Raw genomic sequence first — 18,517 nt, forward strand, 5'->3', positions numbered from 1 at the left:
CCGGCACAAATCTACCTTAAGCACAGCTCCATCTAAACGTTTGACTGCAGTATCTTCTATTCTATGCGCCTTATAATCCGGTGCGCCCTATATATGAAAACCGTTCTAAAATAGGCCATTCATTGAAGGTGCGCTTTATAATCCAGTGTGCCTTAAGGCCCGTTCACACCAAGAATGATAACTATAAAGATAACTATAAAGATAACGATATTAGCGTCCACACCAGCGAACGATATTGTCTGTGTATTCTAAGTGGACGTGTGTCTGCTGCTTTAAATTCTCGAGCTCATTACAGCAGGATTGATTCTGATTGGTTGGCAGTGTTTGTATCGTTCATCAGAAAAAAAAATCGTTCTGAAAGTGATTCCAACGATATCGTTTCTCTGTGCCTTTATCGTTATAGCTGTGGTGTGGACTCCACTATTCTTTAATATTGAGAATGATTTTTAGAACTATATCTTTATCATTATCTTTATAGTTATCGTGCTTGGTGTGAACGGGCCTTTATAGTGAGGAAAATACGGAAGCACTTGTTGTTTGTCATTTCTCCAATCGCAAATGCAGACATGTTTTTATGTTACACATAAAAAGACAGAATAAGTAATTATAATCAGTAATTATGTCTCCACTGGCTGCAACAAATGCCACGTTTGTAATGGGTTTTATTGGTTTTGTCTCGTCATGCCGGGACACACGGCATCACAGTATGTTAATGGACATAACCGGCTCATAGGCTTGAGGCATTCGGCCAATCACAATGCACTGGATAGCTGGCCAATCAGTGTACACCTCGCTTTTCAGACCAATGAGCTTTGTAAAAATCGACACGTTTCAGAAGGGTTGGGCATAGAGGAGCAACAATAATAGTGTTTTTTTTAACCTTAAACCACATAAACACATTACATTACACCAAATGCACAACAAATGTTCTTTTTAGCAACATCATATAACCCCTTTAAAGGAAACTGTTCTACTTATGTAATAATCAAAGGCTGCGTAGCTTAACAGTAGGAAAAAGAGTTATCATCTATTATTATTACTATTACTTACTAACAAGTCCGTCTCCTCTGTCTGTGGCCAGTGATGGGTCTGTGCCCCCCTTCTCCTCCTTGAGAGTTCAAAACAAACAGATGTGTTTTATTATTGCATTCAAGTGACCGTAATCCCTGAAGGTATCTGCACAAAAAGGCAATAAAAATACATGCCAGCTTCTAGTGGTTTACCAAAAGATAACACAATGATGCATTGTTCTACCATGCGGTCATGCTTTACATATTGCCGCCACGCTCAATGGTTTGTTTTTCATTTGTTGCGTGGTTTTGCGCACTTAGTATAATAGCTGACTGGCACTGGAATTGTGTATCATAAAAAGGATGCCACCTGCCTGCTTTGAATCATAGTGCTGAGAAATATGACTATGAAGGCCCGAATTTGCTGCATGCTCATGCTCTTCTCACGTTAGTTGTGTTTTTCTGGCAGAAAGAGGGTATTTTGTGAGTAAAATCCTTGATCTTTGCTCGCAATGTGTAGCGTAGGTTGCATGTTTTCGCAAAAGCCCACATCGACATAAGGATTTCATCATATCTGCCTCTTAGTGTTAAATACAGGAAAATGGCTCTGATAAACCTCCTGATAAGAGGCCATTTAACTGTGAGTTAATGCCTTCCAAGACACTATGCCTCTTCAAACATTAAATTATCATCAAACAGACTCTTTCTATTGTTCTAATACCATAAACATACTAAATGTGTCAAGATGGGCTTAACACATTCATTCTCAGCTCTTTATGGATTTTGGGGGCACTTCTTTGGAGCAAAGTTCTTCACAGAATGTCGTGGAAATAAATTAGCTGAAATTAGGAACAGATAATCTAAAAAACTCTTTTAACAGCTCCCAAAATAAAACCCTTGTGTCTGATCTGTCCAGTAAGAGGCACGTTAATTTGCTCCCTCTGACATGTGAAAAAGCGTAAGATCATCACAGAAAAGCAGGCCCTGCCAAGCCTTTACAGTCAAGATTGGAATTGATTATTCCGGGCAACTGCAAACCAGGCGTCCGAATGCTCTGCCTCTCTTTTCTTCCATAAAGGGCTGGATTTGATCTTTTAAAGGGTCTCAGCGCTTCATGGTTTTAAAGCCATGCTCTATACCCTTTTATCAGATCCATGCTCCTTGCATAAGGGTGGAGGTTTTTATTCCAGCATGCTTGTGGACTGTGGCAGAGAGCGATGTGTTTGAGCCTGCTCATCTTGTCTGCTATAATGAATGGACATTTCCGCTAATGCTTTGAATAGATCCATGCTGCACGAGTAAATAATGACATACCTCCCGGCCTCCAGAATGGACTCCACACTAAATTATCCCCGTTTGCTTATGCCTGTTTATCTAATTGAATGGATGAGCATGGTTCATAAGTACTTCCATAGTCTATGTCATTGTAATAAGAATGATAGCTCTGTCTCGCTTATGTTTAGCTCTTCACTATTTTAGCTAGTGTAAATTGTGTAGCGTTGGCCCAATCTGTGCTTCATGGCTCATTAACTGCAAAGGAACGATGAAAAATATTCAAGCATGATTTCTTGTTGTTTTAACAAATTTATTTGATTAATTGTATTTTAATCATGATTTTAGTTTGATTAATGACTTGTGCTGAATTATATTATGTTTCACTAGTTTGGTCCAGGCGTATTAATCATGATGCTGTTTAACCAAATTGTACAAGTTCAAGTTCAATAGATGAGCATGGATTTAACCATGAGCAGTTGAATAAACTGATCATTTTTTTACAAGCTGTTGTACTGGGTCGTGTATTGTTTCCCAGTTGGAAACCTGCTTGAGGAACAAAGTCCCCTGCTGACAGATCACTTGACTGCTGCGCTGAGAGGTAAAAAGAAGTAAAAATTGAGTAACAAGAAAAGATAACACCAAAAAGAGGAATGCGAGGCAAAGCAACATGAGAATAAAATTGAAAACAAGAAAAAGACCTGAACAGGAGTCTACAGGATCTTCAGTTAATATGATAACAAAAGACAAATTCTCAGACAACAGCTGTTAAAAACCAAGGTGCGACATGTACAATAAACTAAACTAAACTGCAATAAACTACAGTTGTACAATAAACGGCAATAATGTACAATAAACTAAACTGCCCGATACTGACAGAATTTTATATGGAGATATTTAGATTTTCTGCCAGATGTATTGAGATATGAAAAAGCACAGACATTTTCACAAGCCAAAGTTATTTTTATTTTTGTTAATAATAAATAAAAAAATCTAAATGCAAAATAAGAAATATTGTAGAATACTGTAAAATTTATATTTAAATATGAATAAAACAATAAAATATTTTATTTATAGTACAACTGTAAAATTACAATACTGCTTTTTACAACCTAATTTCTTAATTCTTAATTAATTTTTAAATGTTAACCCATCAAGTTTTTATTTTAATAGATATACGCTCTGCTGGTATCAGAGCGGAACGCAGCACTGTGTTCATTTACACGCATGCAGCTCAAGACAAGCTAAATTAACTAATTCCTTTTGAAATTCTGAAACTTAATTTCATGAGTTGCGTGCATGTAAATGAGAACAATCTGAAACTGGCAGTGTATATGTTTATATAATTAAAAATCTGCTTTCACAATTTGATTATCGCATTATAGGCCATATCGCAATATCAATTTAATTTTCATGTATTGTGCAGCCCTACAATAGGCTCTTCAAGTGTTCTTCACAGACGTCCACAGTAGGGATGCACCGAATATTCGGCAACTAAAATTATTTGGCTGAAAATAGCAAAACAAAATATTTCTGTGTTTGGCCGAATAAGCAAAATGGCAGAATAATATATACCGAACAATGTCTAACGCTGCGCTGAACTTGAAGAATTCTCTTCTGCTCAGCAAGACTGCCTTTGTTTGCACAGTAAAAAATACATGCCTGATTCAAGTCTCAAAAATGGCCAAAAAATTTATATATATTTATTTATAAGTTAAAATGTGCTTTGTTGGTATAATGTCTGCTAGAATGTAAAAAAAAATATATATTTTTAAATTGTTTTTTGTAATAGATTTTTTATTTGAAAAGCAGGACAAAACAGTAAGAGCACGTTTTGGCAATTTAATTAATGCTGAATTAATTAATGGTCAAAAAAAAGCCAAAATAGACCTAAATGGGTGAAAAATTAGAAAAAACGCGTTCAGCCCAGTGTTTCATTTTGTTCGGCTTCGACCAAGAATTTTCATTTTGGTGCCTCCCTAGTCCACAGGTATTAACACACCAGCAGCCAGGCACCAGGACTGCATGGTGACTGCCAGCCTCTAATCCCACGTAATTGTCAGCTTCTCTAATTCTCCCCAGACTTCTGACCTTCACGACCTAGTAATCCAAGAAAGGCACATAAACACAAGAATCGGGTTGCTTTGCGTCGTGCCGTTTAAATGCACAGGTGGGGCACACCGCAATCTTACACACATACATATAAACATATACAACATTAGTGAAAACTTTGGGAGGTCAAAGGTCACATTATTTTCATCAAGAAGCAGCTGAAGGGTGGGAGCATGGCGCAATGATGTTCCAGAAATCTTCACGTACGCTGTAAGTGTTCGCAACTGTACCAGGGCCAGAGGATTAACAGAAAGTCTGTGAAGGTGACATTTGGTCGTACAGATCTCCTTTCACTCATATCAAGCATTTTGGAGGTGACGCCAAAGGCCGCAAAGCTGTAAAGCACCAAAGGTGGGGCACAGTAACTCTATCACTTCAGCATTGTGCTGTACACAATGAGAGCTGCTTAATGTGTCTAAGAGGAGCTACCCACTGGCCCTGCCATTCTTGCGGAATGTTTTTGTGGAATATTTTTCTGCATTATTTGAAATAATACTTAAAATACTCAACTATGAAGTAATAGTCCGGGTTCAATCCAGGTTAACCTCAAATGACAGCACTTTTTTTTTTTTGTTATTGAATTAGTTCCTGCTTTTCTTTAAAGCTTACAGTGAAAGTGAATGGGGCCTATGCATAAATGTTAAAATATTCACCATTTCAATAGTATAGCCACAAGATGCAAACAGTATGCATTTAACAAGATTTTAACACAATGTGATAAAATCACTTGCTAACGATCCTAAATTCAGTGTTTCAAGTGCCATGTTGCCAAAAAAAAACGAATCTTTGCATTGCCTTCCTTCTGATCCCAGTGTTAGGAAAGCGTGGATAAACTTTATTTTTAATAAAGTTCCAGACTGCGTCATTAAGAACTTGGTCCTTTTTGTGTCTGGTCAGAGGAGAACTGACCCCCCGACTGAGCCTGGTTTCTCCCAAAGTTTTTTCTCCATTCTGTCACTGATGGAGTTTTGGTTCCTTGCCACTGTCACTTCTGGCTTGCTTAGTTGGGGACAATTAATTTCCAGCAATATCGTCGACTTAATTTCACAGATACTATTTAAACTGAACAGAGCTGGACGATGACATCACTGAATTCAGTGATGAACTGCCTTTAACTTAAATGTGTTTACTATTGTCCTTTAGCATTGACACACTTTTTTCCTATTTGATACTGTAAAGCTGTTTTGACAATCTGTATTGTTAAAAGGGCTATATAAATAAAGGTGACTTGACTTTATTTTACTGTGGATTCATTTACAAACAAGGCACAAATCAATGCAGCATTTTCAGAAAGATTGAAACTAAAAGCTATGCCCACTATAACAAGACACAAAAGACACAAAATAACCTATTACTTATAAATGTAAAACTTTTTAATGTAAAAATCTTGCTAACATTATGTGGACTTCAGAGAACAGTACAAAATAAAGAAACAAAGGTGGTTCATTACCCCTATAGTTATTTTCTAACTATTACATGTGTCAGTTGTATTTAGGCTTCAAAATTCATAAAAATCGTGTTCATTTGTGGATTATCTTGATTAAAAAATCATATGAGAATAAGAAACTTTAGTTGGTCACAGATCATGTTTTCTCCCATAGTCCAAAAGCCTATGGAAAAGTCCTATGGGCTGTTTGTTGATGGGACCAGGGTAATGCAGACTTCAGGGTTGGCCTACAAAATACGTCATCCTTGCAGCACTCTATAAACATTGTGCCACAGATGCTGTTGATGGAGTGTAACTTGTGTTCAACCCTGAATATTCATTGTAATAAATGAAGTGAGAAATGGCGAGAATGAAGATCCGACCTGCAAGTCACTCGGTTGGAGGAGCCGGGGGATCAGAGCAACGAAGCTTGATAAAACACCGTCTAGGTTCTTTCAATTTCTACCCTTGATCCCTGCAATACCATGAGCCAAGTAGTGGAATGTCTCGCTTTTCAAACACACAGGTTAAACATGAAGTTTATTTGCTATGAAAATAATCCCACAAACCTTTTCTCTCTTCCTCTAAAACATGCTTTTAGGGCTGTGCTCAGGTTCTCATAGGAAAGGCTTCAGAGAGCCTCCCCAAATCAATTCCAAACCATGGTGCTTTCTTACACAAGTCCTATTGAAATATGTGGCAGCTTGGCCGTTATGATGGATTACGGTGGGTTTATATAACCCGGCAAAGCAAACGTGTCCTGCTGAAGACACATCAAAGGCAGGCTTGTACACAGTTGGATGAATTCACTGGCCGCTTCATGCTACATGTGTCTCACTCTCTCTTGTTTTGTTGCTTCCTCAATAGGCAGAAGTCCTCCTCTGCCTTCAGGGGTTGGGATGAGCTGGCCTGTAATCCCCCTCGTTTTCACTGGCTTTTTCATCTGTATACCAATTCTGTGCCTCTGAGCCATCCCGCTCAGCCCTGTAATGAGAGCAGGGACCAGCGCTCGTTCGGCCTGATTTATCGTCTACCTGTATTGTTCTCTGCATCTTCAAAGCATCCCTCTGAGACATGCCCTCAAATTGAAGCTGCAACCGCAGTCATGCCACTGACTCATAGATCTTACTCACATCACCAGTGAAAGAAGGGTAGAAAGAGTGAGAACTTTTCTGGCACAGGATGGAGTGTCCTTTTTATGCTTGTCTGATTTTTCATGGGTGCCTTTTTAGTGTTTCTGTCAGAGCGCCTTCACCATACAGTGGAACAAAACACCATCTGAGAAGAGTTTGAGTGAGCACGGTGTTAATCATTAACCGCCTGTTCTCTGTACTCCAACATTTTAGTCATGGCCTGTGGTGCCAGGGTCTGGTTTCATTAATTATTAATGACTTCTTTACTTTCATACTAGGGTCTGTGACCCTTTGAGCTTGACCACTGTGTAGGCCTCAGGTGCCCTGTTTCTTTTCAGGTTACTCTGAGGTAATCTCTAACTTGGATAAACTATGATAATTCCAGAAATAGTTTACCTAAAATTTAAATTTAGACATTGTTTACTCACCCTCATGCCATTCCAAATCTTTTTGGAATGGACATTTTTGCTTCTGCAGAACCTAAAAAGAATTTTAGTAACCAAAGAGTTTTGGTGACCATTGTGCACACATTATCTTCTTTTGTTTTCCAAAGAATAAAGAAAGGTTTGTTAATACAGGTTTGGAACTACATGAAAGTAAGTGAATGATAATAGAATGTTCATTTTGGGTGAACTATACTTTTAATTGCCCCTTTTAATCGTGAAAATGATTAAGGATTGTCAAGCTGTCTATGTACTGTATCATGAACGTATCCCATCTTGTGCACTATTTTCCAAGACTTTAAAATGTTATTTTTGAAAATCATAGAAACATTCTTGAGAGCTCATGAGAAAAGTCCAATTCATGAATGAATCATTCTTTTAGGACAGAATTTTAATGAATCTGTTGATACGGTCTAAATGATGTTTTTCATAAATTATCTACTGGATTGATCTACACTACTGTTCAAAGTTTATTTTTAAATAAATAAGTTTATTCAGCATGGATGTATTTCGGTGTGAATAAATGCAGGCTTGTTGAGTCTTCTTTCAAAAACATTGAAAAATCTTATGACCCCAAACTATCAGGGAGGAATGACTTCAAATGTGGTCCATCTCTCATGCAAAGCTTGGTACTTAAATGATAAGTGATATGATTTTTAATTGTGCAGCTTGATCCACAGAGGAACATAATACGAGTTTGAAATGATATAGAGGTGAATAAATGATGGCAGGTTTATCTTCACATTTTGCCTTTAAGTATAATCAAAATGTAAGTATAGTTTTTTTCAAGAGGGCATGTTAGGGAAAAGCCTTTTTCTTTTGAAATAAGAAGTTGATAGATGATCTAATATTCACAACACAAAGCTCTTTCCCTCAGTGCCTATTTGGTTTCATCAGCTTGGCCTGCCCTGACGAATGACTGTGCGAACTATGCAGGTACAGCCAATCAAAACAGAGATCATCATACAATACAGCACATAAACAATACAGTCTTAAAGGTACAGTCGCAAAAATGGATAGATTCTGAGTTTTATACAAATGTTTTTCGACATTATAAGTGTAATTCAGGTGGAAAGAATTAAATGCTACAGAAGTTTAAGAATATGGCCCCTTTAATCTCACCAGGACCAGACAGTCTCTCTGCAACTTCCAAAACTCCACAGGTTGTAAAGATCCCAGCCAAACAAAGCTGGCCTCAATCGGAGCTCTAACAGAGCAACAGCAAGCTCAACGTTCCTCACAGTTATCCATGAATTCCTGCCATCTGTGAGCACAGCCATCAGATTGTGGCAAGGATGATCCAAGCACCATGGGAGAAAACACGCAACTGCATTGGCCAGGATGAAACAGTAGATGCCGAGCTTAGATGGAGATTTACTGTGTGGGGCCTAAGTCACTCTTTTGCACAAGCATCTAACCCACAAATTGCATTTGGCATGGTGGAGGCTAGTCTTCTGGAAAAATGGTAGTGCTGCAGAATTCATCCACACCAATAGGCTATTGAGAGGCTCTGCTTGTTGCCAGGTAGAATAACACTTGTCTAACTTGTCAATGTGTTTCTGTTTTTGTTACCAGAGCTTTGCAGGAGATTCCTTCAGCTGTGGCAAACACGAAAGAGGCTACCGGCTAGAGGTTACAAGCACCAATCCACGTCGGGACTACTTCCACGGACGCTTCCGGAATGTTCTTCTCACTTCCATAGCTGTGGTACCCATCCAAAACCACACTGTGGTCAGCCTAGGCACAGCTGAGGGCCGCGTCATCCAGGTGAGACATTTATTTTATTTACTCACTATTAAAGCTGAATTTACATAATGTCTGGATTAGCAAATCAGCATTTAGATTGAATTTATGAGTTTAGTATGTGCCATAGTGCTAGAAGAAATGTGTCTGACATCATTCTGGGAAAAGAAACGGTGAAGCATTTGCAGGATCTAAAATTAAATCAGAATATTTTTATCAAAGTCCTGTTGTTGCCAACGCTATTTCCCTGTTTTATTGTGCATGTAAATAGACCGGATGTAAGTACGTGACTAGTGAAAACAGCTTTGAATGAAGGAAAATGCAGGTGCCAGTGGCAGGTTGGGAAATATGGTCTTTTCCTGTTTGCATTTGAGTCACCTTTGACCTCTGAGCAGCACTGTCCCAGCTCTCCAATCTAAAAGCACACAAGGTGAAACTTTGCCTATCAATGTCTCAACATGTTCATTGTGCAAGAGTGGCACAGACCCAAATGTTGAATCTGTCCGGCTTGAGCACCAAAAATGAGACTATTTGCTCATGGAAGTGTTAGATAGAGACTTGTGTATTTTGTAAATACCACAGGAAAATGTTTGAGAAATTAGTGGCGAGAGAAAGGGTGACAGCTGCACGGAAGCGTGGCGGAGGAACCGAATGGTACGTTAATAGTAAGCACTAGGCTTCGATGACACGTCCTCGCATGGTATTTTCTTGGAACGGCTGCAGCTGTCGTTCCCTCTCTTTCTCTCTTCCTTTTTTAAAAATTTTCCTCTCAACTTTTCTCGCCTCTTTTGTCTGGATGTGGAGGGAGGCCTGGTAAGGGCTGAGTGCTAGTCCAGCTGTCCCATTCGAGAGAGAGTTTTTTCAAAGACAAAGAGAGTGGGTGAGTGTTTAAGAGGCCTTGACAATGAGAATGCAAAAAAAAAAGATTGTGAGAAAGACTGATGAAGTTAAATAAAATATGGAATGCAGTGAGTAGTGGTTAAGTGGAGAAGTTTCAAGAGCCCCACAAGCTTTTTAAAAGGTTGGGAAGAGGGGGGTGCTGGGCAGTAACAGTCCCAGTGGTCCTTATTCTGTATGAGGAAGTGCTCCCACTCTGCCACACTCTCGGTGAGAAAAACTCAACACCTTGCCTTGTGTTTGTGAGTAGGACTTCCCTTACATACACAATGAGCTATAATTCACACGGTTATTAGTGCTTCGCTGTGTGTATTTTTCCCCAGTGTGTGTAACATTCCTCCTTCAATAACAGGTCCATTTGTAGCCATTTTCTGCCATGCCCAGCTTAATTAAGCTTGGCTTAGCTTGGTCGCTTCTGGGACTCGAAATCCTTTTATGGTTTAACACTTTTGGAAACTTTCTGGGCCACGTGAAACTTGCCAAGTTTTAGCTGTGGGTTCTTGTTTTGGAATCATGAATGTAGCACATTGTGTTTGTGCAGCACCATGGCACAGAATAATTATATTGAAATGTTTTTAATAAATATAATTTACTTTTTATTATATTATTAAGATATTTATATTTTATATATTATATGAATAATTTACAATTTATCAAAAATGATCAATCTTAAACAATATACTATTTACATAGAACAGAAATTGCTATTACTTAAAATATTAAATAAATATTACATATATCTATATAGCAGTCTGTTTTAATGTCTGTAGAAGATATATGTGACGAGAAGAATTTCCCTCCCACACTGTAGGAGGTTTTGGAAACTTCTGTTCCTGTAAATCTGTACTTAGAGCTTGCATGGACTTCATTTTATATTGTCAGGTAATGCAAAAAATAATAATAAATAATTGCACCTAAATCAACTGCTTTTATTCATGTAATAAAACAGTATTGTGAATTGCCCTGGCTACATGTATTACTCCAGTGAAAGATAAAAAAAAGAAAAAGCTCCTTAAGGTAATAACTGAACATTGACACTTTCTACAGTCCGATCTGATATGTTACTAATCTAAAGATTGGGCTTTTAAAACAGACCACAGAGAGAGTCACATTAGTGCATTGTATTGAGTGAGATGGAGATATGTCACGCACACCATCTTAAAATCACTAAAACCACAGTAATGACATACTCTCTACCACCAGATGCCCCATGCTTAAAGCCCAGGGCTATTAATGATGTGATCCACTGATCGCTAATGGAGCACAAGCACTATTAAGTCATAGGCTGTCTTGGAGGCCTGTAATTGCAATGTAACCATGATAAATGTTAGTCCAGGTGTGTGGATGGAGCCACTGTTCTGACACCTCCCAACATGCCAGATAGACAGAGGTCTTTACGTCTGCACTTGCCCTAGGGCCTAAGCTTTTGTCTGTTCCTACTTCTTGACATCAACCGCAGTCATCGCAGTTCAATCTGTCATCTTTTACCCTGAAAGGCAGAGACACTGGTTATTACAGTATCCATGGCAAAGCAGAGGCTGTCCCTAGACAAAGACTGCCTCTGGATTGCACCCTCCTTTGATGCTTCCTCTTTCCCAAGGAAAGCTCCAGACATGATCTGTAATTTAATGTTTTATAACCTGGAAGGAAAAAATAACGGGTTTGCACCAACTCCATGTAGAATGTTTGTTTTTCAGGAATGAAATCTTCTCAGGTTTTTGGAAGTAGTATTTCACCCTAAAACTATAAGAACATTTTATTTTATTTTTTGTTTTATTTATTTGTATTTATATATTTTTTAATAGGGGTGCGCCGATCACGATCGGCCGATCGTTAATGCGCATCTCGTCAGTAAAGCCGGTTCTCTAATCAGCGGTAAATTCCATCAGGTGCGTGATTTCACATAGAGCTATACGGAGTAGGGCTGCAACTAACGATTATTTTGATAATCGATTAATCTGTCGATTATTTTTACGATTAATCGATTAATCGGTTTATGTACTTATATTTTAGTTTTTCCCATTTTTCCCCCAAAGTAAATTATTAATAAAGGGTCTTTATAATTCAGCATAGATTTTTAAGAGATTTTAATAATTTTGCATTGTCATATCCTCATCACAAATATACCTGGAGTTGTTTTATTATGTGTTAGTAATCCTTTGTCGAACTCTTCTGCAATCAGAACACTGACCCATACTCTAGCAAATTTCACAAGGAGATTTCAAATAATGTTTTCACCATGGCAGTCCTTAGAGCTCCTAAAGTAGTTTAACATCCTGAACAAAGCTTATTAAGGAATCTTTCAGAACATATTTTCACGAAGAATAAGGATAAAACAGAATAAGATTGCAGTGCGTTGTATTTTATTATTTACTGGGAAACAGCTTTATAGCTTATGCTGTGAAATTGTAAACAATCCTTCAAAAAAAGTGCCAATGGCATGAAACCTGAATGGAACTCACAATTTAAAGTAAAATCCAGGTTGTCCAGAAAAAACGGACACACAAAAAACCTGCTGTGTGAAAAAGAGCAGTGAATACTTAGAAAAAAAAGTGCATTTCAAATATCTTTAAACATTTACCTCTCTCATTCAGTCATAATTAGGCTGCAAGACTGAATTATGAACTGGTAAACGACAAACTGATCACAGAACATGTTTGTAAAGCTTTAAATGTTAACTGTTAAAAAGCAATGTTATCAGCTTTTACGACTAAACATTTGCAAACAACCTTGTACTGGAGAATCTGCACAAATAAAAGGCTTAGGGGCCGTTCACATATCGCGCCTAAAAACGCGTGGAAAACGCTAGGCGCACCGCTTTCTCCTTCTTTCCAAAACGCTCGGGCAGAAGCGCCCCTGAGGCGTCTGCCTTTGCTAAGCAACCATGACGCGCTCTCTCCTAGAAGACGCGGAAATTTCAGCAAAGGATAAATGGATTTGCAGCTCAAAAAATCGATTGCAGTAGCTCTGCTACTAAATTTATTTCAAAATGGGAATCCATATACAGCTATGATCAGCTGTTCCTTCATCTTGGCTGAGCTTTTAACGTTGTTACGGGAAAGGATGAAGCTGATTATTTAGTTCTTGTCACATGACCCGCGGTGCGCTTGCTGCATTCTGAAAAGTTGAAATGTTTTTAACTCGATGCGGTGTGCACGCGCCTGGAAAAACGGGTGCGTCGCGACCGTGTCGCTTCCATTATGAGCGCGCATACTGCGCGCCTACATTGGAAATAACGAACATGAGCGCGCAAAAGACGCGATATGTGAACGGTCCCTTAAACAGTTCAGTAGTGCAGAGTTTACAGGTTAATCTTATTTTTTGAAGGCTCAAAATAAAGTACTCCCACATCCTGCTGAATGCTGCAGACGCAGTTCGGGAAGCACGTGACATAAAACGAGGCCAGCTATTGGCTATTCGCTACTTCTCCTGTTGTACTGGCTGAGTAAATCCTCCGGTGGCTCATTACTGCCACACTTTGGTCACTGCAGATTTGAAATATGCACGAAATAAGCCGCTTACGGCAAATAAATTATTTAGCAACGAATCGATGACTAAATTAGTTGACAACTATTTTAATAATCGATTTTAATCGATTAAATCGATTCGTTGTTTCAGCTCTAATACGGAGCCGTTGTTAACTGAGGAGATGTGCAAATAAATGCTAAAAATTAACGTGGATTTGCGCAGCTTCTCAGTTAACAATGGCTCTGTGTAGTAACAGCTACTAACGAGATGCGCATTAACGATCGACCTATCGTGATCGGCGCACCCCTATTTTTTAAATCCATTACTGGATTCATTGGTAAAATAGAATTTTATTGTCATGAAAATAAAGTAATACTGCAAAATATCATAATGGTCTTTAAATGGTCTTGGGGAAGTCGTGGCCTAATGGTTAGAGAGTCGGACTCCCAATCGAAAGGTTGTGAGTTCGAGTCCCGGGCCGGCAGGAATTGTGGGTGGGGGGAGTGCATGTACAGTTCTCTCTCCACCTTCAATACCACGACTTAGGTGCCCTTGAGCAAGGCACCGAACCCCCAACTGCTCCCCGGGCGCCAGCATAAATGGCTGCCCACTGCTCCGGGTGTGTGTGTGTGTTCACTGCTCTGTGTGTGTGCACTTCGGATGGGTTAAATGCAGAGCACAAATTCTGAGGATGGGTCACCATACTTGGCTGAATGTCACTTCACTTTTTAAGAAAAAAAACTTTTAAGACAAATTAGACCAATGTCATGTGACCTGCTGTGGACCTGATCCAAATTGTGGCCTCTATAAATAGCTTACACCAGAAACCACAAGATTTAAATCATTCAATAGCAGCATTTAATCATCAATGTGGAATGCAGACTTATTCCAGTAAACGACAAACATGCTGTTGTGGTCTTTTTGTAACCATACACATTCTCTGTTAAGGTCCTGCATTTACTGTTTAGGGTTTTGATGTAAAAGGCCACCCATTTTTGCTGGCATCCTCCGCAGGTGGTGGTTTCCCGCTTTGGCAAGACGGAGCCGCATGTGGATTTCCGCTTGGACGCTTTCCCTGTGTCCTCCAATATGGCCCTGCTGTCTCCACAACGTCACGACGGCTCCCTATTGTTGGTAACAGGAAACAAGGTGAACGACACGGCCATTCTTAAAAGTGTTAAGTGTTTGGGAAACGGGTCAAACATTTTCAGGAAAATCATTTGTCAATAGATAGCAAACACACTGGTGATTTAAGACTAACTGATATAGTAAACAGGGTATGACTGCAATAAAGAAACAAAGAGACATCAGTAAATAAGTCACCTCCTCTGAAAAGATGTTGTCAACAAGTTGCTTTGTATAAAATCATCTGCTAAATGTAGTTTAAAAACTAATATCATGCTCCTCAGGTCTCTAAGATTCCTCTGAGAGGCCCTGGATGTGAACAGCTGTGGACTTGTAGCTCCTGTCTTCTGGCTCCAGCCTTCATGGGCTGCGGATGGTGCAAGACCAGTGATCGCTGCACGAGGGCTCCTCAGTGCTTCCCCTCCCATTGGATCCAGGACTCTTGCCCCCTCCTTATTACAACGGTAACCACCCTGACCCATCACAAACAACATTACCATGGTTTTAAAGCAGCTAATAGCAAATAGCTAATAGAATAAGTGCTTTCTAAGTAAAGAGAGCACATACGAAACTCTGACCTCCATTGATTTTGCCTGTTTTGCAGTATTTTCAGGGATAAGCATGGATTTCAAGGACCTTTTGGCTTCTTTTAAAGACGTAAATTGATTCTAAATATCAGAAAGGATTCGTTTGCCCTTCTGTGCCTTCTCTAAATCCGTGCATTGCTGCAGAGCAGCCAGAACTATATTTGTATTTGTGTAAGATCTCTTTGCTTATGATAAGTGGTGTTCTGAACACTTAATTATTAACTCAGAGCCAAAATGAGGCCTTGTCCTCCATGTGTTCAAAGCAACACCATCTGCTTATCAATAAATAACTAACATCTCAGAAACAGACACTTAGAAAACACATTGTACACACATATTATTAATAAATTATTAATAAAATGTATTTATTTAATTTTATTACATTTTAATTTTATTTCAATTTACTTACTTATTTTTCACATTTTTATTTACTTATTTCTTTAGCGAATTTACTTAAGCGATAATGCTGCAGCATCATTACATTACTTCTGTAAACGTAAAGAAGTTGTTTTGGCTAGTAGGTTATATCGCATATTAGGATCTTGCAGGTGGCGGATCGTTTCTAGCCTTTTCTCACAGCTGCTGGAATAATTACATTTATCATTTTCATGACAGATTATAATCCAGAAAAGATAATGCGTTTATGAAACACATGTAAGTGACTGAAATTAGATTATATTCCAGTTTTAAATGTGCACCTGATTAAAGATGGCCTACAAGAGATTACACAAGTTTTGTATTTTAAAGAAAGCCAGTTCTAAGAAATAATTATTTGCTTTTTGGGTTAAAATAATTTCAATATATGAAATTTGAATGACTGTACAGAAATTGAAATTAGTAATGCTAATACACTACACGCACATAGTCACGCAATGCTGATGTTGTTAACATTAACAATTTGAGAACAAAGTAAAACAATAAATTAACCGATCTTTAGATTTAATCTCCATTGGGAGCGAGATTTATTGTAATGCTTTTTTCCTCAGTTAGTCAGAACAAAAGTGGCAGACTTGTTACTCGTTCAATGACAATATCCGGTAAAAAATTTATATAAGGGTCATATATTCCTAGACGTAGGCTAGAATCTGTGATTTCCTAAGTGCAGTATCCACACCAGTGCGGCGACACATCAAAACATTAGCTTCATCCGCGCTGAGGAGCTGTGCCAGTGCAGAACCCATGCAAAGAAAAGAATTCCACAAATAACTGTAAATGCAGGTTTCAAACAGAGATGGTGACAAAGAGACAGCTTTAAGTAACTTAAATGTTTTTTAATATATTTTTTTATTTTTTTATTAAATTAACCAATAAATGGCTTACTTACAGTTTTTTGAGCATGTTAAGTTGGGATACGTGAAGTGTTTTACCACAGTAAAAAATGACACACTTCACCTTTAAGGTACTCAGCTGGTGGCTCAACTTAAAGGGCACTTTATAACCCAAGAGACTAAAGCACAAAGGAAAGCAGGAAGGTTGTTTTGTTCTCAGTTTTTGTCTCTGTCACCATTTACTGGAAGACCCCCTGCCTTCAGTGTTCATACACCCAAAACAAATTATTGTCAGTGGTTACCAACCACTCATGAGCGGAGAAAATGCTTGGCATAAAGAAACGCAGGAGGAGGTTTAGACACTGAAAGAAAAGTATCGTCACAGTTTGACCTCACAGCTTCTTCTTTCTTTTTCTAGATTTCTCCTTCCTCTGCTCCACTCGGAGGCCAAACTAACATGACAATCTGTGGCAAAAACTTTGGTTTCAATAAGAAAGATCGCTTTGATACCAAGCTGATTGACGTGGTGGTTGCTGGAACAAAGTGTAAATTGGAAAAGAAAGACAGCAGCAATAATCGGTAAGTTAATAAAGAAATAGATAAACCTTATGCTTGAATTTAAGCAAAACCTCTAGCACTCTGTGTAAATAGAAACATGCTAGGTCACATTCTCAACATAGTGCTCATGTTGCAACCCTGCAGAACATTAAATTGGTCTGCAAAAGTGCTCTATTGTACATCCCGGCCTTCCATGTCAAACTTTCGTACCATTAAGACACAAAACCCATGAGATTTTGTGCCTCCGGACATACCACCCTACAGCCCTCCTATTGTGAGAGGAATGGAAAAATTCCCTTGGAGAATAGCTCCTGTGTAGTTTCTGCCGAGTAGTACGGTTATCATTAAATTAGCGTAGACTAATAGCCTGCTTACTCCACTGGTTTACAACCACGTTTTGTTCACTGTTTTTTGTAGTAGGAGATGTTTATGTCTTTGTGTTGTATGTCAGGTTGGTCTGTGGACTAGATCATGTGAACGCATCCAGCACTGACTCTGTGGTCAGAGTGCGCAGTGGCAAAGAATGGGCCCAGAAAGACAGTTTCTCATTTGTGGTAAGAATCTTCTCAAATCTCAGTATAAGTGTTTCAACACACATTTGAGTAATGTATTTTTGACTTTCTTTCAGTGTTGCGGTTTTCATAGTTCACAAGGACCCAAGGATGTTATTCTATTCTATTTTCCCACTTATTTTGAGTTGGGTTAGAGTTACACAGTGTCCTTATCAGCGCCAAGTGCATTTTCTATCCATACTGTAAGGGAAATTCTGCCATAAAGTCACAAAATATCAACCAATTAGCATGTTTTTGTAAGATGTACTATAAAGATATGTAGACTTTAGAGCAGGATTTTAGATCAACTCTGTTTGGAGCTACCTAGCATGATGCAGAAAAGTTTCTGTCAAACATTTTTTAAGTGTGCTATAGTTTTATTTCACTAACACAACGTTTTATCTGTCTAGAATCCAGTTGTCACAGAGATCTTCCCAGAGTTTGGACCCAAGTCTGGTGGAACAGTGCTCACTATCACAGGCTCTTTCCTGGATAGTGGAAATGTGCAACTGGTTACCATGGGTAATGCTACCTGTGTGCTGCAGAGGTTTGTATGTCTACAAGTCTGTTAAGAGTTTCTATTAAAGGGATAGTTCGTCCAAAAATGAAAATTCTGTCATTTTCTTACTCACCCTATAAGACCTTAGTTCATCTTCAGAACACAAATTAAGATATTTTTGATGAAATCCAAGAGCTTTCTGACCCTGAATAGACAGCAACTCAACAACCACGTTCAAGGCCCAGAATCATTGTTAAAATAGTCCATGTGACATCAAAGGTTCAACCTTAATTTTATGAAGCAATGAGAACTTTTTGTGTGCTAAGAAAACTAATAATAACTTTTTCAACAATTTAATCTCTTCCATCTCAGTTTTTGCCGCGTGTTCACGAGAGTACCAATAAAGTTGAACCACTGACATCACA

General features: G+C 38.6%; 1 protein-coding gene across 2 annotated transcripts in view; it reads left to right on the forward strand.

Moving 5' to 3' along the window:
• Positions 1-18,517, forward strand: part of LOC132125489 (hepatocyte growth factor receptor-like) — a 54,740-nt gene that overhangs the window by 13,286 nt on the left and 22,937 nt on the right. For both annotated transcript variants that reach the window (XM_059536916.1, XM_059536915.1), the window contains exons 3-8: positions 8,972-9,163; positions 14,519-14,653; positions 14,914-15,093; positions 16,903-17,063; positions 17,494-17,596; positions 18,004-18,140. In XM_059536916.1, the coding sequence (XP_059392899.1) occupies positions 8,972-9,163; positions 14,519-14,653; positions 14,914-15,093; positions 16,903-17,063; positions 17,494-17,596; positions 18,004-18,140 (908 nt within the window). The remainder of the gene's footprint in view (positions 1-8,971; positions 9,164-14,518; positions 14,654-14,913; positions 15,094-16,902; positions 17,064-17,493; positions 17,597-18,003; positions 18,141-18,517) is intronic.

The sequence above is a fragment of the Carassius carassius genome, chromosome 43 (assembly GCF_963082965.1).
Source record: "Carassius carassius chromosome 43, fCarCar2.1, whole genome shotgun sequence".
In the NCBI taxonomy this organism is placed as follows: domain Eukaryota; kingdom Metazoa; phylum Chordata; class Actinopteri; order Cypriniformes; family Cyprinidae; genus Carassius; species Carassius carassius.